Consider the following 24,804-nt stretch of genomic DNA (forward strand, 5'->3'; position numbering starts at 1 on the left):
TATGCAAGTCCAAGTCGAGTCGCAAGTCATCAAATTCATGACTCGAGTCTGACTCGAGTCCAAGTCACATGACTCGAGTCCACATCTCATAGGTGGGACAAAGTCATTGTTATGCAAGTCCAAGTCGAGTCGCAAGTCATCAAATTCATGACTCGAGTCTGACTCGAGTCCAAGTCACATGACTCGAGTCCACACCTCTGCAAACCTGAGCCTGCCCTATGATTTCATGTCGGCGAGACTTCGACACTTCACATGATCAGAAAGTCTACATAGCCTGGCAATAAGCACTGTGATGATACCACTGCCACTTTGTGGCGAATGGCAGTTGTCGAGCGAGTGTTGCGATGCACAGCCAACGTCAGTGATGAGAATCTTACCGAGGGCCTCACCTAGACTCAGCCTTACATGAGCACCTGGTGCGGTGTGTAAACATCAGCATTTGGGAAACGAAAGCGGCCGGGCGTTTTGTTGGCGAGCCACCCCCTCGTGTGCTGTGCCAGCCTTCATGGCTGTTCGCTAGCAGCACTTGCCCCAACAGTCTGCTCAAGGCTATACGGGGGTTCTTTGTCGTTTTTACGTACGAGTGAAACGGACTGAGTTTTTTTTTAGTGAGTGATGGGTTGGTATTTGTGTGTGAGTAATGAGCGTGATTAATGTGTGCACGAGAGCGCTATATACGAGTGCAGGGCAGTGTGTGTGCGTGCGTGCAGTATTTGAGTGTGTGAACGTGATTGTGTGTGTGTGTGTGTGCAGTATTTGAGTGTATGTATGTGATTGTGTGCGAGCGCGAGTGGCTTTGTGTGTGATGATGATGATGAGAGTGTGCATGTGAGTGCCGTTGTGTAACATTACTTATTGGACCGTGCTACACTACTGGCGGACTCCAGTTTCATTCCTGGTTGTGATGCCCATACGCCGGACGCAATCAGATTGTGAACCTCGCGTTGGCTTCCCCGAGCTGAACTCGGTCTGAAACAACGACCTGGTGTGGTGCGCTTTATACACACTGGGGAAGATGAAGGACGCTGGGCTATGACGATGCTGGTCACACCTCACCATGTATGCCGTGTCAGTCTTAACGGATATATAATAAGCAGGAAGGAAGTCTGCCTTCTCCACTTAAAAGAACAGATGTTTGTTGTCGCTCAACCTCTTGACCTTCCGGATTAACATTATCCAGCAACATCTACTTAACAGGCTTAACTTTGCTGATGAGGGTGCAAAAGGTGAAGAGGTCACTGGACACAAAAAAAACGATTCTGGAAATATGGACTTCCTGCCTGCTCATTATTTAACCATTACCCATAATTCAGCATCCACGGCGCGTCGTGAGGTCAGTATAGTTTGCTCGCTGACAGCATTGATGATATTTCTCGAAAATCAGGCTTGCAGGTCGTGCTCAATTCCATCATCAAGGCCATGGTCCCCTTGCTCCACATCGCCCTCCTCGTCCTCTTCGTCATCATCATCTACGCCATCATCGGTCTCGAGCTCTTCATTGGCAAAATGCACAAAACCTGCTTCTACGTCAACACCGGTAAGAAGTTGCCTTGGGGGTTGCCAGTTTAGAGGAATGATGATGGCAGGTTCCAGCAGATAAATATTTGTGTGGGAGAAACGGATATTTGTTGCCCGTCCCCTCCCTACTTATTGCCTCCTTCTGCAATCGGTGAGGGTTAGGCTCATGGGTAAGATTCTAGATTTGAAGCTTTCGTGACTGCAAGGATTCATACTATTAGGTTTTTTTCGGTAAAGTCACGTAGGTAAAAAATAAAATTAAAATTAAAAGGGTAAGACTTCGGGGTATAGGGCACAGAAACAGAACCAAAATATAAAACTATACTAATTTGTGCGAAATGAAAAGCAGCCACTGCTTTATTAGTACGTTTGGAGATTGCACCTAACATTATGGTTTACATTTGAGAGTACGCTGAGAAAGTTTGCTTAGGCTCAACAAAATAAGGGGGGTACAAATATTTGTAATGGTTGCTTGGGAAAAAACAAAAACACGAATTGCGTGGAAACGGAAGGTTGTTAGATTTTATGGCCAATGACAATGTTCGAGGTATCTGCATTTATGGCCCAATTCACACCTGTAATGGTGGCTGAGGGAAGATTCGGCTAAAGGGGAAGAGCATAAGTAAAATACATGCCTCTAATTTCTTCAGTCGAGCTCCTAAGATACATTCTTGGCAAAATATGATAATTTTATTCATATAATTTTGTCATCCATGATGTACCCTGCACTTGTATTTAACAATGTATTCCTCCGCACCGCATTGGATAGTGGCTTCTTAATGAAGTAATTTAGGAGGCATCCATAACAATTGGAAAAATTTGCCCATGGCGCGCTGGCGGCATACATGGCCAACCATATTTAGAAACGTCGAGAAGCAGACGACACGTAGTATTAAAATATGTTAACGGTTAACACAGCCGCAACATTACCCAGAGGTGCGGTCGCCAGAGTGCAACTGTAAACGCACCTCCGATTAGCACGGTTGGCTGCGTAGGGAGCAAACGAAGTTCAACATGCGACAATATTTGACCCAATCCGTGGTGCCACCCAGACACGATGGTGGAAGACGACCCAAAGCCGTGCGCCTTCGCGGGCCACGGCCGGCAGTGCGCGATGAACGGCACCGTTTGCCGGGGCGGCTGGCCCGGCCCCAACGGCGGCATCACCAACTTCGACAATTTCTTCTTCGCCATGCTCACCGTGTTCCAGTGCATCACCATGGAGGGCTGGACCGACGTGCTGTACTGGGTGAGACGCGCCGCTCGCAGCCGGCGCTCGCGGCTAACTTCGCCCGCTCCCCCGCAGCCGCGTCGCGACCGGTGGATTTAACAAATGCGCAGAGCCGAGCTGCCCACAGACAGCAGGAAGGCACAACTTCCATTCCTATGCCTTGCGTGCGTGTAATTATACTATACAACATTTTTTATTATTTATTTTATTTTACCAGGTAAGGCCCACTGAGCTATGTAGATTTTTTTCAGAAGCGACTTGGCCACAAATGATAGCTCAACGGAGTGGCTTATTGCGTGGAAATGTATAGCAGCCAAATACTCTAAAGGCATGTTTCTAAATGTGGAGGGAAAAACCGGGGGATCTGGAGAAAAATGCACGCGACCACAGAGAGAACATGCAAACTCCATGTATACAGGTGTCAGGGTTGGGATCGAACCCACAACCTCCTGTATACAAGGCGAGGTAGTTAACATCTTGCCACCGTGGCAAATTTATTGTCACACTGTATTTAAAATGCCCTCAGCCTTGTCCGGACCACCAGTTCACTTGCTGAATGTTCGTTTTACCGCTGCCTGTTGGGTTGGCCACATTTTCCAACTCTTTGAGTTGGTGGTCTAATCGACAATATGGCCACGGTTTCAGCTCTTGAGCTGGTGGTCTGGACAACGCTGAGAGCATTGTAAATACAATGTGGTAATCACATAACACGGTATGATGGGAGTTGTGCCTTCCAGCTATTTGTGTGAGTGTATCTTTTCACATGTTGTTAGATCATGTATGCATTTTCCTGTTGTGATGGGGGTTTCCCACCATGTACAGACAGCGTTGGAGTTAATCCACCGCCGGTCATGTAAAGTGGGGCAATATACACATCAATAAGAAAAAGATGGGAAAAAAATCATGCATATGCTTGGATGCTGTAACACGCTCCAACGTGTATTTGTCCTCGGAGGTAATTCAGTAACAACAGCAGTGGTGTATCATCCAAACTGTACAACGAGCCACACAACATCATCCATCGCCTAGGTCAGAGGTCAGCAACTTGCGGGTCTGGAGCCGCATGCGGCTCTTTAAGGACTGTCCCACTCTGGCGTTACCTGGTACGCTGAGGAGTGTGATTCTTCTGTCGTTGGAGCACAACCTCTGGTCCCCTTTAAAAAAAAATGGTAACCACAACCCCAGTTTGCCAATCCAGAGGTACTGTACCCACCTTTCATGCAACACTGAAGGGGCGTGTTACCCACAGAACTCCTACGCTGTCTAGCGTTTTAAACAACAATGGGCGAATCTCGTCCACCCCAACAGCTTTGCCGCTACGAAAGCCCTTGGCCACCGAAGTGACTTCAGCAGCCCTGAAGAATCCTACCCCCCAGCTGTTTCCAGGGCTGCCTCTTGAGAGGAGGGCATGTCCACTGAGTTGAGGAGCTCCCCAAAGTGTTCCTTCTCCCTCTCGACTATCTCCCTAGTTGAGGTCAATGTTACGCCACGCTTCCTGAAAACAGCCTGGGCCACGTCCCGTCGACCCTTCCGAAGGCGTCGGATGGTTGGCCAGAAGATCTTCGAGGCTGTCCTGGTAGTCCCTCTCCATGGCCTCTTCAAACGTCTTCCATGTCCGGGCTTTCGTTTCAGCGACTGCTGCAGCTGCCACCCTCTTGGCAAGCCGGTACCTCTCAATCGAGTCGGCAGATCTTTATCCGAGCATAACTAAGAAAACTTCCTTCTTCAACTTGACAGCTCCCCTCACCATTGGTGTCCACCAGTGGGCCCCAGTGTTGCCGCCATGACGGGCACCAACTGCCTTGATGCTCCAGCTTTTCACAGTTGCATCCACAATCGAGGTCTTGAACAACGTCCACTCGTACTCAATGTCCACGACCTCCCCTGGAGTGGAGGAGAAGTTTCCCCGGAGGTAGAAGTTTAAATATTTCTACACTGGGTCTTCCACCGGACGGTCCCAGACAACTCGCACCATTCATTTGGGCCCTCAACATCTCTCTGGTCAGTGCCCCAAGCTTCGAATCCAACTTACAAGTTTGAGAAGATCTCTCCCTCTCTTTATCCGAGTGTCCAGAACATACGGCCTTTTAAAATCAATAATTGACCTTCAGCCCAAGGTGCTCTGGTACCAAGTACACTTATGACCACCGCTTCGTATTCACATGCATTGCGGCTCTTGAAGAATTGAAGAGTTTTTACCGAATCCGAAAAAAAAATTCTCTTCTTGTTATTTTGGTTGCCAACCCCTGGCCGAGGCCAAGGCGGATTTACTATTCAGTTAAGTTTTTTATCGCCAAGATTTTGCCAACACTTTAATCAACTTGGCCGGTTTTATAATGTATATGGTAATAATAATAAAAGAGTATTCAGGGGAAACCAAGTCCAGGACATTCTCATTACATTAACTGCGTGAGCTTGCGTGTGACTATATAGAGGGCTGAATGGGCCATTGGAAGGAGAGGGTTGGTGGTGAGTTTTATTTTGAAAGCTCAGTTAAGTCTTAGCTGGTTAAAATAAAACTAATAATTATTAAAATCTTAACGAATGCTAACCATAATACCTAAGTAGTTTACACTTCTTTGCCGAATGAGGGAAACCCTGGCCTGCAGATAATCCTCAAAGAACAATAATCCATCAAATGTGTCAATGGCACTGCTTCCTAAATACGAAATATATACTGTATTTATTGTGCTGATAGATCATCTCTTTGCTATGAAGGAGGCCCATTGCCCGAAACGTCACCTATTGTACACATCATTTTAGGGCAGTGCAATTTCCAAATGCGTGGGCATTTTGTTACATGAGTTGGTAGGTATAAATTTTATTCAAACAGAGTGCTCATTGATGCTATAGTTCCCTTTTAAAGAATGATCTGGAATATTAAAAAGCAATAATAAAAAAAAGCCAATTGGTTGAGATATATATATAGAGAACATTTTAACAATTTCATTTGTGCAAAATAATTTGATGAATAGTTCAAGTTAATTTTGTTTAACCAGGCGGTGAGAACACAAGAAACCATGATGTCTCATTGCAAGAGTGACCTGGGGGTATGAATCAGTCTGCCAGTAGGGGAGCATGTGTAATCCGAATTGAGTAATTAGCGGTGAAAATTTAGAATTTGGCAAATTTGGACCCTGATTTCGGCAAACAATGGGCTTCCTCTTGCGAGTGATGTCAGGGGATCTTTAACGTGGACTGTAAAGCAGACGGCATGTAGTATTAGTACGGTTATCACATGCACAGTGATGACCAGGGCGGCGCTACCGTTAGGCCGCGTTAATACCCAGCTGAGTAGGTGATGCTGTGTCTTCATTTCATGCCGGAGCTGCTTTGCAATGCAATTTTACAAAATGAATAAAACGACCAATTAATGACGCCAACACTGACATGATAAATAAAGACGCATACGCACATGGGTGAATTTAACCTGTAAGTTTTAATGATTAATTTCATACAGGTGTCGTGTATGTGATTTAAAATGATGCGTTTTTAGGCCGACGTGAAATGTCGAGAATGAAAACATTCGCTCGGCACGTGATTGCCCTCTGTGTTGTCTGACCCCCCCCCCCCACCCAGTTAAGTCGTGCCACTTCACCTCACCTTGATTCTGTTGTAGCCTCGCACGGCCTGGGACACGCATCTTGGGACTCGAGAAGATAAAACAAATATATCAAACAGCAGCGGCGGCGGCAGCAGCTAAGCACCTTTAGAGAAACGGCGAGCTTCTTAAGCTGTGATCCCGTCTCCACTGTCTCCCCCCAGAAGCCTTTAAATGTACACCTGGGAATTATCTGAGTGACACGCAACATTCTTCTTCAGATCTACTCCTCCATGTTTTGTTTAATCCCTGTGTTCATCTGGAGCGTGTTTCTCCCTCCGCAAGCCACAAGCAGTAAACCCCGATGTTCTGTGTCATCCTCCTCCACAGATGAATGACGCCATGGGCTTTGAGTTACCCTGGGTTTATTTTGTCAGTCTGGTCATCTTCGGATCGTTTTTCGTGCTTAATCTCGTTCTTGGTGTATTGAGCGGGTAAGCAGGAAGTCTTGCTTTTGATTTTCGTTTGCGTGTGCCGTGTGGATGCTGGAAATCGCTGGCATCAATGGAGGCGTCGCTTCCTAAGACGTGCCCAATTTCATTTATTTTTGAACACCACAATAAACATTCCGATTTGACGTAGTTCTTACGAATAGTTTTTTTTTATATACACCTCTGGTACGTGTTTGATAATACATATATCCTCGCAATCGTAGGTCCATTTCACCGCCACGCTTCTTTTTAGATGTCTGATTAACCTTGCGAGAAATAACCCCACCGTCGCTGTGCTCACGGCGAAGCGACTATTCCCCGGCGACGATGGCGCGCGCGCACTGTGAGTCTTCACAGCCAGCCAAAAGGTCACGCTCAAAGCAAAAAAAAAAACTGAAAACCCTTCCTGCATACAGATCCTCCATTAATGCGAATCAATTTCCAGCGATTGCCAAGCATCTGTCAGAAAGTGTGTTGCCCTCCTAACCACACTTATCCCGTGTCCTTCCATTTTCCAGGTAAATGATGCGATTGGGAACGAGTGGCCGTGGATGTATTATGTTAGTTTAATCATCGTAGGCTCTTTTTTCGTGCTTAACCTGGTTCTCGGTGTGCTGAGCGGGTAAGAAACTTCAGCTTCCAAGTTTTAATCGTCAATCTTTATTCATGATTATTATTACTACTGTATTCCTGTCTGTGAGCAACTGTGTGCTCTTTTACAAAGCAAAATTTCTAAGTATAAAAAAATAATAAGTCTTGCATGACGAATGACGCTTCTCTGTTTGGCTGGCACGTGGAGTTTCATGCTGAATATCTTGTGGCGAGATTCAGACCGATGCCCACCCCACAAAGGCCAGGTGTTGGCAATTTCAGACTCTCCAAGTGTCCTCGGCAATGATAGGTGCTCTGGAGCCGTGCGTTTGTTGATCATGTAGATGTGAGTTGTCCAAACATCCCAATGTAGGATCGCAGAGCTGAGGCAATTTGTTGTTGCCAGTTTCTGGTTGCCTTCCCACTTGGCTGTGGTGTTCCGCACCTCTGAATCATTCTCTCTCTCTTTGATAGTGAGCATAAATACTCTTAGTTTTTTCGGTAAAGTCACGTAGGTAAAAATTTAAATTAAAATTAATAAAAATGAAATAATAAAAAATCACGACGTTTCGGAGGCAATACAAGTCTCCGTCATCAGGTGGGACCGTCACAGCCAGATTTGCTGTATCAAGTGCCTCACTTGCTGTATCAAGTGAGGCACTTGATACAGCAAATCTGGCGTCGTGATTTTTATTATTATTTTATTTTTATTAATTTTAATTTTATTTTTTTACCTACGTGACTTTACCGAAAAAACTAAGAGTATGAATCCTTGCAGTCACGAAAGCTTCAAATCTAGAAGTGAGCATAAACTCTGCGCATTGCAAGTGCTAAATTATTATTATAAAACCTGCGCGGCCAGGTGACTAAGAGATGGTGAGTACAGCAAAGGGATTAATGAACCCATCTATAGGGAGCTTACAGTGTCACTTCCCTCGTATGTGTGGGGGTTTCGCAGGTACTCCAGTTTCCTCCAAAACGCAAACTACTTTTTACTGCAATTGGCTGAACATCCAAACTCAGGGCTCCACTAAATAAAGAGCCTTGAGACTCAGCGATAGTTTCCTTGATACAGAAGTTAAAGTGTTACTGCTATTAGGTCCCACTTTCAGAGTGTCCTCTGTGTTAATCCAGAACCGTTTCAGGGATTATTTTGCTGATGTTAGAAGCAAAATAAAAATAAAATAAAAATTACGTTTCGGAGGCAACACAAGCTTCCGTCTTCAGGTGGAACCGTCACAGCACGATAGCTGTATCACAGCACGATAGCTGTATCTCACTTGATACAGCTATCGTGCTGTGACGGTTCCACCTGAAGACGGAAGCTTGTGTTGCCTCCGAACGTCGTGATTTTTTTTATTTTTTTATTTTACTTTTATTAATTTTCATTTGTTTACCTACGTGACTTTACCGAAAAAACCTAAGAATATGAATCCTTGCAGTCACGAAAGCTTCAAATCTAGAATTGATGTTAGAAGCCTTGGTGTCGTAAAAGGTGTGACCTGACTGTGGCTGAAGACCACAGCATCTGTCTGCAATTTATATCTCCCATGTGACTTCAGCCGGGTGGGTACCATCAGCACTTATTAAAAAAAAAATCCTCTGTTGGGATGGGAGCCAGTTAGAGCGAACGCTGAGTCCAGCTACGCTCGTATTGCAAACCGCGGCTCCACGTCAATCACACCCAACGGGCGCAGTTTCTGCCTCTCGCATATTCGGCACTGCCTCTGTTCGTTAATGTCCGCTGGTCCTCCAGAAGCGGTCCGAGTAGAGCCCAGAGGCGTCTCGCCTGATCCCGTCCCACCCCGGATCACCATGAAGCGCCACGTGCCACGTCGCCAGTACGCCCTGTGCGGTACTTATTAGAGCCCCCATGCTGCCTTGCCCTCTTCCTCCCCAACCCCCTGACACCCTTGCCGCATTGTTCGTCTTCCATCGTGTGTGCTGGAGGACAAAGCCCATCCACGTCGCCGCATGTTTTTGTCGGTGTCTTGTGCCGAGGTGCTTTGTTAAATGGCCAGCTGGGTGGAGGGGGGGGGGGCGGTGAGGGGGAATCTCTTTGAAGACACACACCCCCCCCGCTCCCCCCCCCTCCACAGCGAACGATCGTTTTTGTGATGGGAAGTGTGAAGCGGACAAAGTGGCAGCTGAACGCGACGTTGCGAGTCGCCTGTCAATTTCTCCGCGTTTGCGCAACGGGGTGTGTGGTGGTGGGGGTAGCAAAGTTATGTTTAGGCTAACTCGCAAGAAAATGGTGATGTAATCCCCTTGATTAGTAAAGATAATAACACAAAGGTAAAAATAATGTCAATAATAATGGCAGCAATGCTCAGCATGCAAGTCTACTGTGGGCATCTTTTACCCAACCAAAATAAACCAAATGCATCGAAGTGCCCTTGGAAAACAGTGATTATATACAAGCAGAAAATGCCTCGATGGCTCAATGGAAGGAAGGACAACATTTCACAACTTCTGATCGCTGGCCAGGCCTACCAAAATCGGGCAGTCTGGCTCCAAACTGTTGACATTTTTTGAGGGTGAACAGGTTTATTGTGCTGCCAGACGCACGATAAACAGCATTGATTCTGATGCAGGTCGTTTACATTTTTATGAAAATGCATTAGCAACCATAATGTTGTGGCCCGAGATCCCATGTATGCACCCACACACAAGAGACACAACATCCACTGACTCCCAAATAATGTTGCAGTAAATCTGCATGCTGCCAATCCGGCCCTGGCATAAATGTGTTTTTTTTTCTCGACCGTGCACACTACTTATTTAAATAACGTGCACAGTCGAGACAAATAATGATGTTATTACTAATAGGGTTTCCCCCCTTTTTTTCTGGCAACAAAACTGACACCTTTTGCAAGGAATCATGTTAACATTAACCACAATACTTGCAGTCAAATGCAAACAAAAAACAATACTCTGATAATTGATGCATTATCCTTGAAAATGATTGGTCCACACCAGAGACAGCTTTCTTTAGAGCCTAGTCTCATATGGTGTTCGACCAGATGATGCCAAAAGGCGCACAATTCAAAGACAATGCACTATCAGAGTAATAAGAGCATAAATTATCAGAGTATTGTTTTTTGTTTGCATTTGACTGCAAGTATTGTGGTTAATGTGAACATGATTCCTTGCAAAAGGTGTCAGTTTTGTTGCCAGAAAAAACAGAAAAAAAGGGGGAAAACCCTATTAGTATATTTTGGTACTGGCAAAGGAGGTCCCATGATGATGTTATTACTCTTTATTTTTTAAATTACATGAGGTTTTGAAGTTTACACGGGGCAGTATTTTTCATCAGGTATCAATTATCTGGCTGTTATCACTCGTTGTTGTGCCAGCGTCCTGCTCCGTTAATTACGGCCCACCGGCGCACAATAAAGCATTGTGCCGGTTTACTATGGAGCTGTATGCGAATCTCGTTAAACTTTAGTTGACCCACAAATAATTTGAAAGATTTCAACATTTTATCGTAGCCCTAATGAAAACGCACAGGCACTAATAAGTTTAGTGTTGAAAGGCAGCTCTAATCACAGAATCGTTATTCCCAGCATGCAGGCAGTACACACTGTCAGATATACTCTGTGTTTCTAAGATAATAAATGTATTAATTTGACCTTGAATTAAAAGATAAAACTTAGCTTTATTTCTGGCCGTCAACTTACAACCTAATGCAATCTGGGGGGAAGGGGGTGGTGCAATGGTTGAATGCGTGGCTTGTAATCAGAAAGTTTCAAGTTCAAACCCTGAACAGGCAGGTCGATTAATAGGAACCACCTTATGGGAAATCCACCAGTGGTGGTCTGAACGAAATATCCACCTCTACCATAGGAATGTGGAATTTCCACCACTGGCTATGATGTTAAATAGGAGACAAATTACACCCTGTGCTAAATTGAGCAGGAAACCATTTAAACTGTTTCATGGGCATTCTAAACATATTCAAAATGTGTTTTCATTAAACAAATTCCAGCCTTTCTCATTCCATGAATGGACGAAGGCCTTCCTGTGCCATGTCATCCGTGGGATTATTTACCATACTTCGCCACGCTAGTCAGCACAGGTTGCAGAAGGATTGGGTGGCTGGGACAGATTCTGATATCACTCTTCCCTGATATTGGCCCTGGCCAGGAATTGAACTTGGGTTGCCAGATTCATAACACAGTGCACTAAGCACCGTCGCCACTGCTCCGCCAATAATTTACGTGTAACTTTATTACGAATGACATTGTTGCTTTTATTATTGAACATGAGAATAATAAACAATAATTGTAAATCAAAATCTAACGGTCAAATGCATTGTGGCCTCCAGTGTGGCCTGTGATTTAGCAGCGTGACAAAACAGTGGAATGAGGAATCAATCGCTGGCCACCCATTTGCTACCGGTGATGAGCAAAGCCTGATACAAAATTGATTGGACAAAAAATCGGTGACCACTAAACCAGCGCCTTCCAAGTGGCTCGTTACGTTCAAAGATACACGGGGTGATTGTGACGCAATTAAACTCTTTCATGGGGGAAAGAAATAATGCAAGAGAGCAATTTTGTAGTTTTTATATGAGTACCCTTGAAATGCAATTGAATGCCGATAGACTTCCACTTTTCTTGGCATTTGTAATATTTTACAATGAAACTACTGCAAAGAGTGTAATTGATTCCAATGGCTTTAATTGCTTGGCGTGGTTTCTCTGCTTTAGAGCAGCTGTAATATAATTTGTTGGCCCAATGCTTAGAATGATTTGGCAGGGAATTTCGGCTACGGGAAAGCATTCAGAGGCGATCGATCGTGCTGCCATCTGTGACGCATCATCTCTGAGGTCTCAAACGAAAACAAATCACAGGCTGAGGGTGATTGAGGAGTGACGTCGGCAGAGCCTTACAGACGTTCAGCCTCCCTCCTTCGCCTCTCCTCCTCCCGCCTGTGTCCCGTCACGAAACAGAGAGTTCTCCAAGGAGCGAGAGAAGGCCAAGGCTCGCGGAGACTTCCAGAAGCTGCGGGAGAAACAGCAGCTGGAGGAAGACCTCAAGGGTTACCTGGACTGGATCATGCAGGCCGAGGACATCGATCCGGAAAACGAGGACGAGACGGGCGGGGATGGAAAGCCACGCAGCAGTACGTCCCCAAGCGGCACATGGCAGTCGTGACCTTTCGTAATCTGTGACCTTTCCTGTTTGCGCGGAACCCATTGCATTTGTTCTCAGTGGTATGAACCGCGAAACCTCCACACCCTCATCTGACCTGACCCCACTTTCTCCCCCTGCTGCCCCCTTCTCCCCCCCCCCCCCTACCAACCACGGCCTCCCTACATCCTCAGAAAATGTCCTAAGATTGCCAGAAATGTGCCATACTGATCTAGTACACTATTAACAAAGCTCCTGATTCATCAAACTAAGACATGCTATGTATATTTCTGCGTGGAATATGTAACGCTCTCCAACATGTGTTTGTTATGAAAAATATTTACTCGGTATTGAAGTTGACGGGGGGTAGTAGCTGTTGGAGCAAAACCCGATTGCTCATTTGCAACGAGCACTTTTTGCTCTGCTTTGTGTCTCCCACGTTTTTCGGCCAACACTTTGATACATCTAACCGGTTTTCAGTCGAGTACATGTCTCATACCAACGAACCTTTATTCCAGAGTTTGGTTCGTATTGGATCATTTTAACGAAAGGCATAGTTAGAATCAGGCTTTGTATTCGTACTCGGGGAATCCGATGAGCTATGAACCACTTTTTTACAAATGTCCTGTTAAAGTGCCGTGCCCTTTCCCCTCACTGGTCCAGACGGACGTGGCAGACAGAGCCAGTGCATTAATGCTTTGTAGCCACAGTTGAAAGCATTCGAAACAAAATGATGCCTGTTCTGCCGTTGGCTATACAATGGACTTTAAAGTTCAAGGAAAATAATACATACGAGCAGGCAATTGTACATGATGTAATGGCACACATCTTCCAAGTTTAAATAATATCCGCAACAGTTCATTTGAGGCTACGTTATTTCTCAACAGAGGCTGAATATTTCTCTAATAAGACTCAACCACCCCCATTGATCTAAACAGCAGGTGCACGTGTAAAACAAAAATTTAATTTAGCTAACTAATTGAGTTAATTAGGGTACTCGGGTGAAGGTAATTCAAATGAGTGCAGCAATAATTGTTTCGGTACTGAAATCAGCTCATGCGGGTTTGCAAGATCATCTCTGGTTTGCCTTGAGCGAGGAAATAACCAAAATTTACATAGAAATGAGACAATCCAAGTCGTCATCGTGTGGGAAAGCTTCTTGTCATGTCCACAGGGAGACAGTCCCTCGGAGATTGAGATGCATACTTGCATCCAGCATTTGACAATGCGGTGCCTTGCAAAGACTGTCAAGTTTGAAAGAGTGGTTCTTAGAATAATGCTACTTTTATTTTGCGTTAATATCTCTTGGCTACTGTTTTCAGGAACAGGTTGCACCCGTTATCATTGGTTTGATATTATTAAAAAACCACATTATTGTGTTAATCCAAGGTCTTATAATATTGGGATTTATTCCTGGCAATATGGTGAGATCTCCATAGCTATCAGAATATATATATTTTTTATCATAATCAAAATATTTATTTATACTCGAGGAAATCCGATGGGCTATAAAGCTCTTTATTAAAGCTGTCCAGTAGGGGTGGGTCAGAACGTTGGAGCCTGCATGGCATCTGGATCGGTGACCACCATGCACAAATAGGTTGTTTTTAGGGCTTGTGGGCTATGGGGTGGGCACCAGAGGACTCTGCAGCAGCATCGATTGTTGTACTCTACTTATACGCACCTATACTTGCAGCCGTTGTGGCAGGACCTGCTTGTCCCGCATAGGCCTCGTCAGCCACCAGCGTGCTTGCAGAAGACGTGGATGTCCTTCCTAGATCTTCGTTCGCGAAGCCAAGCCATGATGATGACTTATACGCAGGCACAACTATTCTCTCGACCTTCAGCAACCCGTACTGACCAGCATGGTGAATAAATAGAAACAAAAAGCCAAACCCGTAAGCCTCACGCTTCGGTTATCGGGGATTGAGTGACAAAAGATGGACAACAAAAGGTCCATATGTATGCGTTCAGTTGCTGTGAAACTTCAGTCGAAACACGAAGACGAGCGGTCAGGAGGGGAAAGCTTTTGTGCCTCGACAATGCACGCGTCAATTGAACCGTAACTCTCCCGCCCTGGCCTGAAGACTGGCTGAAGAAAAGAAACAATCTATTAATTGATGAGTTCCACCCGTGGTCAACAGTGGCGTTACCTTGTATCGCTCACGTCTCCGGCAACGAGCGCGTGCGTGTTGTTGTGAACGCGTGTCGTGCGATGGGCCTTCGTGGTGGGAGGATGGGGGGGGGGGGGAAATCCTCGCAGTAGTGTCCGTTAGTTTCGCGAGGAAAATATCGCGATCGATAATGTGCCCCCGTTAGTTTATACGTTTGTTCGATCACGTGTGCCACCAACGGTGTGGTGTTCTTCATTTCGTTTTATATATATATAAAAGGCCTGCAAAATGTCAGCCTTCGTCTCCCACAAAGGCTGACAAAGATCACGTGTACAAAGTATGAAAACTAAGAATAGGTTGTACGCTTGCTGGCAATAAACACATACAGTACTTGTGGCAAATTATTCAAACAAACATGCTCTGATAACATATGCATTGTCTTTGAAACTGACTGGCCTACAGTAGATAAAGCCTTTACACCATTGGAACCTCATTTGCCAGTAGAAAAATATGATAATTGGTTTTTGACCCTTTTATCTGGCAACAAAACTGACACCTTTTTTTACAAGGAGTCATGTTTGCATAGACCACAATACCTGCAGTCGTAATGCAAACAAAAAAACATAACACTGATAATGTATTATCAGAGTTATGTTTTATCAGAGTTATGTTTTTTGTTTGCATTACGACTGCAGGTATTGTGGTCTATGCAAACATGACTCCTTGTAAAAAAAGGTGTCAGTTTTGTTGCCAGATAAAAGGGTAAAAAAACCAATTATCATTAGATATAGCCTTGTTAACTACCTTGCTCTATCTACTGTTGGGGCAATTGCATTTAGCGAGCACCTATTAAGGCCAGCACAGTGCACATGATGGTGGTGGGGCCTACGCCATGCCTGGCCATTGCTGATGTTTGCATGCTGTACCAGTTACTCGTTTTCCTAGGAGAAACCCACGACAAAGTGCAATGCACTTATGTTGTCCGCACACTCAAAAACACTTTGACATGTGTAAAGAATTTCGATTTAAAGCTTTCGTGACTGCAGGGATTCATCTTCTTGGTTATTTCGGTAAAGTCACGTAGAATGGAAATAATTAAATGATAAAAATAAAACATAATAAAATAATTCTCACGACGTTTCGGCCACAACGCAAGTAGCCGTCCTCAGGTGGAGAACAGGTCTGTCGATTCTTTGTGACTTTACCGAAAGAACCAAGAAGATGTGTAAAGAAGCGTGGACAGATTTCATGCTTGTGTAATGCGGGCGTAAGCGACCTTCCGGATGTGACGTCACGGGGGGTGGAGTCATGTGACGTGGGTGGAAGGTTCGGGTCCTTAAGCGGGTAAACCGGAAGGGGAAGTCAGTCGGGGTGTGAGCGGAAAAGAGTGAGGCCACGCGGGCGGGTGAGAAGAGGGGGGGCACCGACGGCTATCGGGAGCCAACCCCGAAGACAAGAGGAAGCTGCGGAGTGGTGTGCAGCTGCAGAGGAGACAGCCAGAAGGGCTGCGTGTTAGAGGCAGCGGTGTGGCTGCCAGGAGGAGCTGCGGAGAGAGAGAGAGACAGCACGAGGCTGTCAGAGCTGTGGAGATAGAGGAGTTGCAGCGAGTACAGCCAAGGGGGGCTGTGTAAGAGAAACAGCAGCGGGGCTGCTGTTGTGGATCGGGCCGACATTGGAGTCAGCACCGTGGAGAAGCTACAGAGTAAAGACAGCCGTGTGGGTGTACAGCACGAACCGAATAAAGGACACTGAGCCAGACATCGTGGTCCAGTCGTTTATTACACTTGGAATAACATGAGGTGAAGGAATGAACTATGCGGATTAAAGTACGCAGGTTATAAGACGTCATTCAAACTGTTGAGAACAATAACTGGGCTCGGGCAGGGCATGTCACTTGCAGGAATGTTGACTGATGGTTCAAGCGCATTCATGGAGTGGCAGCCAAACGGATGGAACGTGTCCGAGAACGGTGACATCCTCTCGTTTGCAAGTGGATGTTTGCATCGCAGGATCATGAGACATTGTGGCGGTTTTGGGGAGGCCTTCACCTGGAAGTGGATGGATCATGTCTTGGGATGACGATTATGGGTGAAGAGGCGATGGCATTTGTGGAATTCCATGAACTGTAGCCACACATTTACATTGCAATGAAATGTTGTTCAGTCTGCAACAGTAGTGCATCTCAAATCATTCTGCATCTCACCCACATTCCTAGCGTACGCAAAAATAGCCCTCTTGTGCGTAGTTTTGGTTCATAGCTGCAAATGCATGTATGGCTTGATTAAAGTACAGTATTCATCTCATTAACTGACAGATTAGTCAACAGAAGAAATCGGTATACACAGCTGTCTAGCCTTTCATGACTTATTAAAGATACTTGGGCGTTTGTTAAAATTAGACAAATATGCTCCGAGCAAAAGTGGTCCATGCATTTATGATTTTTATAATCATTAATGTGGCCTTAGTGTAGACAGTGTTGGTTGGTGGACCGCATACATTTGTGAGATTCCCAAAGGTGTTTACGGTATGTTTGTACAGAAAATTGGGCTTTCTAGGTGATTGTATACATTTGCAATGTAAATGCATTCAAACTAAATGATAATGTTTAAATCGACAATTTAAGTTTTTTGGGTGGTGACGAGGCCCTGAGCAGCGACACGCCCCAGCGGAAGCACATTCGCAGCTTGGGTGCAGAAGTTTGCGGTTCGAGTAAAGCGGCTGCCCTGGTTATTGCCACAGGTGTTTTGAACCGTGAAATAAAAAAAAAAGAATGACGTGCCATCTGCCTTCACAGTGGATGTCAAATATTCCTTGGCATCATCCGCAAGAGCCCGGTAATGGGATTATAGACATGGGGCTATGAGGTGGCCACGTGATGCTAGTGCTGTCACCCAATTTGTATGAGTGAATTTTCCCTGGGCACTTGTGTTTTCTATCAAACGTAAAACATTTCTTGAAAAGCATTGGTCAGAATTCAGCAGGCGGGGATCAAATATATTGACTGATTGTGTAACCTTAATTCTAGATTTGAAGCTTTCGTGACTGCAAGGATTCATATTCTTAGGTTTTTTAGGTAAAGTCACGTAGGTAAAAAAATACAATTAAAATTAATAAAAGTAAAATAAAAATTAAATAAAAAAATCACGACGTTTCGGAGGCAACACAAGCTTCCGTCTTCAGGTGGAACTGTCACAGCACGCTTGCTGTATCAAGTAAGTGAGATACAGCAAGCGTGCTGTGATGGTTCCACCTGAAGACGGAAGCTTGTGTTGCCTCCGAAACGTCGTGATTTTTTATTTTATTTTACTTTTATTAATTTTAATTTTATTTTTTTACCTACGTGACTTTACCGAAAAAAACCTAAGAATATGTGTAACCTTCTTACATTGTTCATATTATATGAATGCTTGCGTCTTTTATTAAACTTATTTGCGTATCGATTAATAAATAGCGATTCTTATGGCCAAGTTGCATGCATTAAACCATGCATAGTAACATTATCAATGGTGTATTTGTATATACTGCATGTAAGTAGTTAGTGTGATCCCTGCAATCACTCGAGGTTAACGATGCTGCAACCCACCATACAATTTTGGTTAAAAAAAAAGGTGATTCATGAAGCAAATTAAGACAGGAATGTAAGAGGGGAGTGGGGGGTAAATAATTATAAGTCTAGTTTAAAAACTCCAGTCTGTTCTAAAACGTGGTCGTTGCGTTCCTGAAGAACACCGCGTTTTGGAAAATCTCGTTAGAATAAATAATATAACAGATGCAATGCGTATGCAGGCTGAACAAAGGTGCGTGGGTAGCATCTAGTACGCCTTTTGGCGTCATCTGGTCCAACACCAATGGAGACTAGGCTCTAAGAAAAGCTGTCTCGGGTGTGGACCAATCAACTTCAAGGACAGTGCATATCATTATCATCATCAGAGTTGTTTCTTTTTGTTTGCATTTTGACTGCTTGTGTTGTGGTTATTGCAAACATGATGCCTTGTATAAAGGTGTCAGTTTTTGTACCAGTTGAAAGGGTAAAAACATATTACTAGCATCTAGAAGCATCCAGCAGCATCCCGCCTTGTGCGATGCTACCCTTAGGCAGCCCTACAACCGCTTATTCCTCCTCGCACGACGTAGTTGTGTTCATTCAATCGCGTTATATCCAATTCCCATCTGTGTTATAAAAAACGTGTTCTCTCCTACATTCACCGTGCTATATCCAATTCACGTCATGAAAACACGCGTTGGAGGAGAACAGACTGCACTTAGAAATAAGTCGGACAGAATCTTGGCAAAGTTGTACCCTGACGCCGGCACGCAAGGGCCTGCTCTTGAAAAACTTTGCCACGGAAGTTCTTTAGCAGACCACACGTATTCTCATTGCTGATACACACGCGCAAGTAATAACCAGGGCGGCCAGTGGATTTGAACCGCGCACCTCTGCAACAATTAACAGTCGCCGCTCAAAGTTACATTGTGGGTCACAGTTTTTAAGTGAATACAATTCAATCGTAGATGTCGTTTGCGGAGGGCCTCTGAGTGATGAATCTGCCCTGCACACATGGACATTGTTTCCCACGCTGGCTTCTAAAGCCAGAGTGTCTGCATGTTCGGTTCTTTGATGGTTAGCAGCGGAGCGCGTTCAATCAAACATTTATCAGCGTGAAAATGCAGTAACTTCACTTCCAGTGACTTGCGATGGGGGTGCGGGGAGGACATGGCGTTCTATACGTTTCACACATTTGTTGTTGTAGCCTCTCCGATTATAGTTATTATCACGCGGTTTTCGCATTGACCCCGCGTGTTTGTTCTGCACGATGCTCGACGTTTCGCTCCGCCCGCCAGGGGCTGCTGCTGCTGCGTCTTCTTCTTCTTCAGGAAATTGAGTTAATGCACCAGTGGCTTGAAACAACAGGCAGCTGCTATACAACGCAACAGATGGGCACACCTACCCAGTCGTGTTCATTGTTTTCTCCAGAATAAAATAAATTGGTGCACCAGTTAGTTGGTTAACAGGTTGCATGTGGTGGGATGAGGGGCCGTCCATAAATGACGTCACGCACCTAGCGGGGGGGGGGGGGGTCAGACATTTGTGACGATGTGTGACGGGGGGGGGGGGTGAGAAATGTGACGTCACATCAAAATGCGCAACTTTAAATAAATATAGACAACACGTTTTACTTAATTAAATCGACTTTTTAATAAATGTTTTCTCCTTCAACATCAGAGTGCAGCGCCACATTAAATACGCACTACAATGACAATAGTTTAAAGCGATTTGAAGCATCTTTTATTTTCAAAATGGAAATATGGTTTTGGGGGGGGGGGGAAGGGGCAGAGCTTTGTGACGTCATATTTGAGGGGGGGGGTCTGACTTTTTGTGACGCCGTGTGACGATGGACGGTGGGGGGGAGTAAAAAATCCTACAAAATCGCGTGACGTCATTTATGGACGGCCCCATAGTAGTCGCGCACGCCTTCGTCTCAATACCGACAATCCCCACCTCCGTACCGCGTGCACGCGCACGCGCGCGCGCACCCGTACGGGCGACAGTTCACGCGCGGGCCCGCAGCCTCCAAGCGCGTGGATCGAGCCACTTAACTCGCTCCAACGGCCACGCGCGGCCCGCGGCACGTGACCACCACCCTCGGCCCCGTCGAGACTGGCAGCGGGCCAGTGGAGCTCTTAAGTGGAAAATCACTCAGGAGCGCAGCGCTGCACGCTCGTTTATTGGCCAGCTTGCACCAGATACCTGAAGGACTGTGGGGATGGTGGCGTGGGTGGGTGACACGGTCCACTGCTTCGACACCAGACCCCACCCACCCACCAACCACCCCCTTTCAAAGTTTGCCAATTAACGAGTGAGCGCGTGGCAGAAGAAGAGGGTGGAGAAATGGCGAGATTTGGTCACGGATTTAAATTTGCGGGGTCTGACATATTTTTGTTATTATAATTATCTAAAGGGCACCGCGCCTCTTCGTGAAAGTGACCAACCGCTGGTACATTTTGTGCTAAATCAGCCGGTCAACTTCGCAGCAGGCGCCACGAGACAATTATAACAGTGGCCGCCAAGGAGCCGCAGCGATGACATCGGCGAAGGAGCCGGTACTGGGCCTCCCCTAGGTCGACTAGGCCTCAAAAAAGTACCTAGTGGGATGAGTAAACGTCGCTATTATGGGAGACAAAGGCGGCCGGGCGTAGAGTTGGCTTACTCACCATCTCGTGTGCAGTGCCGGCCTTCATAAGTGCTCGCTAACAGCACTTGCCCCAACAGTGTGTAAAGGCTACACGGGGGGGGGATCTTTGTCTTTAGTACATCGTAGGATTGCAGGAGGCGGACGTGCCTAGGGAGGCCTTCATACAGCAGTGGATTGGTCATGGCTGATGACGATGATTGTGACAGTAATTATTGCAGATGGGCACTAAATACTGACTTCATTGATTAATAGAAAATCCTGCTGATGCCTCATTTCAAGAATGAAATATACTTGAATAACGATTCTTCAAAATGAATAAGGAAAAACATTGCCCAATCATTCAGTTCTGGTGATCTTATATTGCAGCGTCCGTTGTGCTTTATTTTTGGTTTTTCATCGTTCTCATCTGTGTTGTGGATGTCACGGTGTGCGTTGTGTGTGGTGCGGCGTGTAGCCCCGGTTTGATTTGTGGTTCATGTTGCGCGCTGCCTTGAATGACCCTACGTGAATGACCCTACGTGTCACCACCGGTTGTCAGTGTTTCCAGGACCATCGAAAGAGTATTTGGCAAACAAAACCAATTTTCCTAAAATTCTAAGACATCACATTGAGCCCTACCTTTAGAAACAAAGCAAAAACACTGGCTGAAAGCAGCGCATACGAATTTCCAGCGGGCCAGCCACACTTATTAACGTTCCCATCAACAGCTGCGTGGCAAAGTGACTGGCCATCTGCTGTGAAAATGTTTATTAACTGCTCAAACTTCCAGCAGTTCCCAGTGTAAGCCAGTGGAATTTGGCATTTATCAACGTCGGCCATTAGCCGAAACCAGGGGTGGGGAACCTACTGCTAGGAGGCCGAATAAGGTCCGTGGCTCATTTTAAATAAGCCCGTGGCCACATGAAGCCTGCCAAATCGAAATGGCCCACCACATTATTTTTCAAAACATCACTGCAACTAAAAGAGACTACTTTAACACTCTCGGTGTAGTGCTCGCAGTCACTTCTGCCACTTGGAGGGTCTCTTGCAGCGGCAAACGTGCCTGAGGTGTGTGTTTGAAAGTATGGCCCGCACAAGATATTTTGAATATCTTTTTCAGCCTTCAGTTGAAACAGTGGTGCAGACCTCTTCAACCCCACCCCACCTCTGCGCACGCAGAAGTGTAAATGGGTACACCCACAGTTAGCCAATTGACAGGTCATACTCTTAGGTTTTTTCGGTAAAGTCACGTAGGCAAAAAATAAAATTAAAATTAATAAAAGTAAAATAAAAATCACGACGTTTCGGAGGCAACACAAGCTTCCGTCTTCAGGTGGAACCGTCACAGCACGATTGCTTTATCAAGTTTACTTGAAGTTTACGATTGCTGTATGTACAGCAATCGTACTACTTTAACAGCAATCGTGCTGTGACGGTTCCACCTGAAGACGGAAGCTTGTGTTGCCTCCGAAACGTCGTGATTTTTATTTTACTTTTATTAAATTTAATTTAATTTTTTACCTACGTGACTTTACCGAAAAAACCTAAGAATATGGATCCTTGCAGTCACGAAAGCTTCAAATCTAGAATTGACAGGTCCTTTGTCACGAAGTAAAAACAATGTGGATACCCCCACCTCTTCCAAGATGTTTGGTCAACTTTGAAGAGTAGGCAATAATATTTCTCGAGGGAGCTCACTAGGTCTCCCTCTCCGCCAGCAGTGGCAATAAGCAAGCAATTGCGGGGCTCCACTTTTACCCTTTGCAACCGAGGCCCATCGAGTACGGAAGCGGTTACCCCACTCCTGGTCGAAGCGATTAGTCCATCTCTAAGTGAGTCGGCTGTTTAGGGAAATGGTGGGCAAGGTGCCAAATACTGCGGTCTCAAAAAACCGACGTGCGTTGCTGTATCCGGTAGCGATTCGCTTCGATAGAGCTTGATTGTTGCCTCGTGTTGTCGATGTCCTGTGTCTGTCTCCCCCCACATGGACTAACCCTGAGTATCCCTTTGAAGGGATAACATTGGCCGATCTGACCGATAAGAAGAAGGGAAGGTTTGCTTGGTTTAGCCACTCCAATGAGACCCATGGTAATGATGTCGCATCTTCCTGTGTGGCCTTTGTCTTTGTCCTTGCATGCATTGCCCTCATATATGTACACACATACATACTGTGTATGCAGTGCGTATCCTTATACGGTATGTGCATGTGGTTTATATATATAGGGCGGTTTGTGTTTTGCTCTGTCTGCTGTGAGGGTTTATCATTATGTTCTGTCTCCAGTCCCATGTCTCTTCTGTCCTCTTGCACTCCAATGGAACCTGGTGCTTTTCATCCAGAGATATTATATATTGGCTTGCCTGCCTTTCAGTTTCATTTGGAGATAAATACTCCGATCACAGCTAAATGTTGCCTTGTCCATTCAAACTCAGCATGTGCAGTTTGAATAGAACATTTGATCTTCTTCTGGGGCAGGAAAGTCCATTCTCCAACGTGTGATTAAATCACTTTCTCATTTCTGACGTGTGCTGTTGTCAGTTTTTCAAAAAATACTTACAAATGGCCTTTGATTGACGCTTATTGGCTTGAATTTTGTTTTTGTGTGTTCTTCTATTGTGTGAGGTTTTATTTTATTCTGCTGTTTCGATGTTAGTGTAAATAAAAATATGAAAATGTTATGTTGAGCATAAGGCTTGTTGCTTAATGTGTAAAATGTGTTAGTTATCTTTGCAAAAAGAGAGATTTAACATTTCTATGGAAATTTCTGCAGTAAATTCGCATAAACTTAACATTTTGTTACGGCGAAATATGTAGAATTATTTTATAATCGAAATATACGTGGTCCACTTTAACTTGTTTTATGTGTTTTTACAAACTGGTGGATTATTTATCATTGAGTTAAACTAAGACTGCTTAAAATTTTATCAGTAAATGTCTCAGTCAGTGTTATGTATGACAGAAATGCGCGTGTACCAGCCTGGTGAGCACTTCTGAATAATTCCTCATCCACGGCAAAGTAAATATTTAATAGCTAGAATTGCTAAGCTGCACGTTGGTGGAGGGGAGGGGGGGTCAACACGAGATCAAAATTACGCTCGGTGCAAATTCTTTCGGAGAAATTGGCGACGCACAATTCGGCGAGCAAAAGCGAATTCGCGTTTGTCTGTCGCCTGCAGATAGAAACATATATTTTCTTCTTATTTGGTGATGTTGCTGCTCCTGCATTGGCCGTGGTGCACACGCACACACACAAAAAACCAAATAAACTCAAATGCGTTCGTCAACAACACTGTGTGGTCGTTAAAGTACGTAATAAGGTGACATTTTGGAAAACATTGCCTCTAATATGCTTTTCATTTTAAGGTAGTGTTATTGACAAATGCGTTGCGTTTTTTTTGTTATTCATATTGTCCTAATTTTCTGAAAACCTTTTACAAACAGCCTGAGCTAAAATGTTTAAATGCACGTGACGAATTGTATAAATAAGTTAGAGCCTTTGCAAATAAGAGTGTTTGATTAAATAAAGCGTTTTAATAATTCTGCAACCTATGTCACCGCAATTTTGGTTAAAATTTTGTGGTAAATGGGGCACGATCCTGATGCACGTGCAATTTTTTAAATACAGATCTTGCCACTGGATGGCACACATATCACATAATCAAGGGAAGAAATCCTTGCACAACTGCACATTCGAAGAGCAGTGAGCTGTTTATCATCGATGTTTTAAGAGGGTGTATAGACGAATGAAATGTAGCAAAATAAGAAGCGGCAATTCAGTGGCAGCTGTATTTAGGAAACATTTACAAAGTAGCTGCATTGACACAATGTATTTCCCTTAAAAAATCACACTGGCAACATCGGCTACAGAATAATTAAACAATTATATCAAAAACTATTACGGTCACGTCCCTGAATCCGATGAATAGAATTCCGTACGCATAGGCGACTGACGAAACCGATTTGAATGACAGCAAGTTGTGATTGCGGCACACGATTGCCAGGCGATCTCGTT

The 24,804-nt window shown here is 44.9% G+C and overlaps 1 protein-coding gene across 1 annotated transcript in view; it reads left to right on the plus strand.

Moving 5' to 3' along the window:
* LOC144730076 (voltage-dependent L-type calcium channel subunit alpha-1D-like) overlaps positions 1 to 24,804 on the plus strand; it is a 209,374-nt gene that overhangs the window by 92,674 nt on the left and 91,896 nt on the right. Inside the window, exons 5-8 of the mRNA XM_078610602.1 lie at positions 1,385 to 1,537; positions 2,571 to 2,767; positions 7,300 to 7,403; positions 12,327 to 12,499. Of these exons, the coding sequence (XP_078466728.1) occupies positions 1,385 to 1,537; positions 2,571 to 2,767; positions 7,300 to 7,403; positions 12,327 to 12,499 (627 nt within the window). The remainder of the gene's footprint in view (positions 1 to 1,384; positions 1,538 to 2,570; positions 2,768 to 7,299; positions 7,404 to 12,326; positions 12,500 to 24,804) is intronic.

Source organism: Lampetra planeri, chromosome 34 (assembly GCF_965212315.1).
Source record: "Lampetra planeri chromosome 34, kcLamPlan1.2.h2, whole genome shotgun sequence".
In the NCBI taxonomy this organism is placed as follows: Eukaryota; Metazoa; Chordata; class Hyperoartia; order Petromyzontiformes; family Petromyzontidae; genus Lampetra; species Lampetra planeri.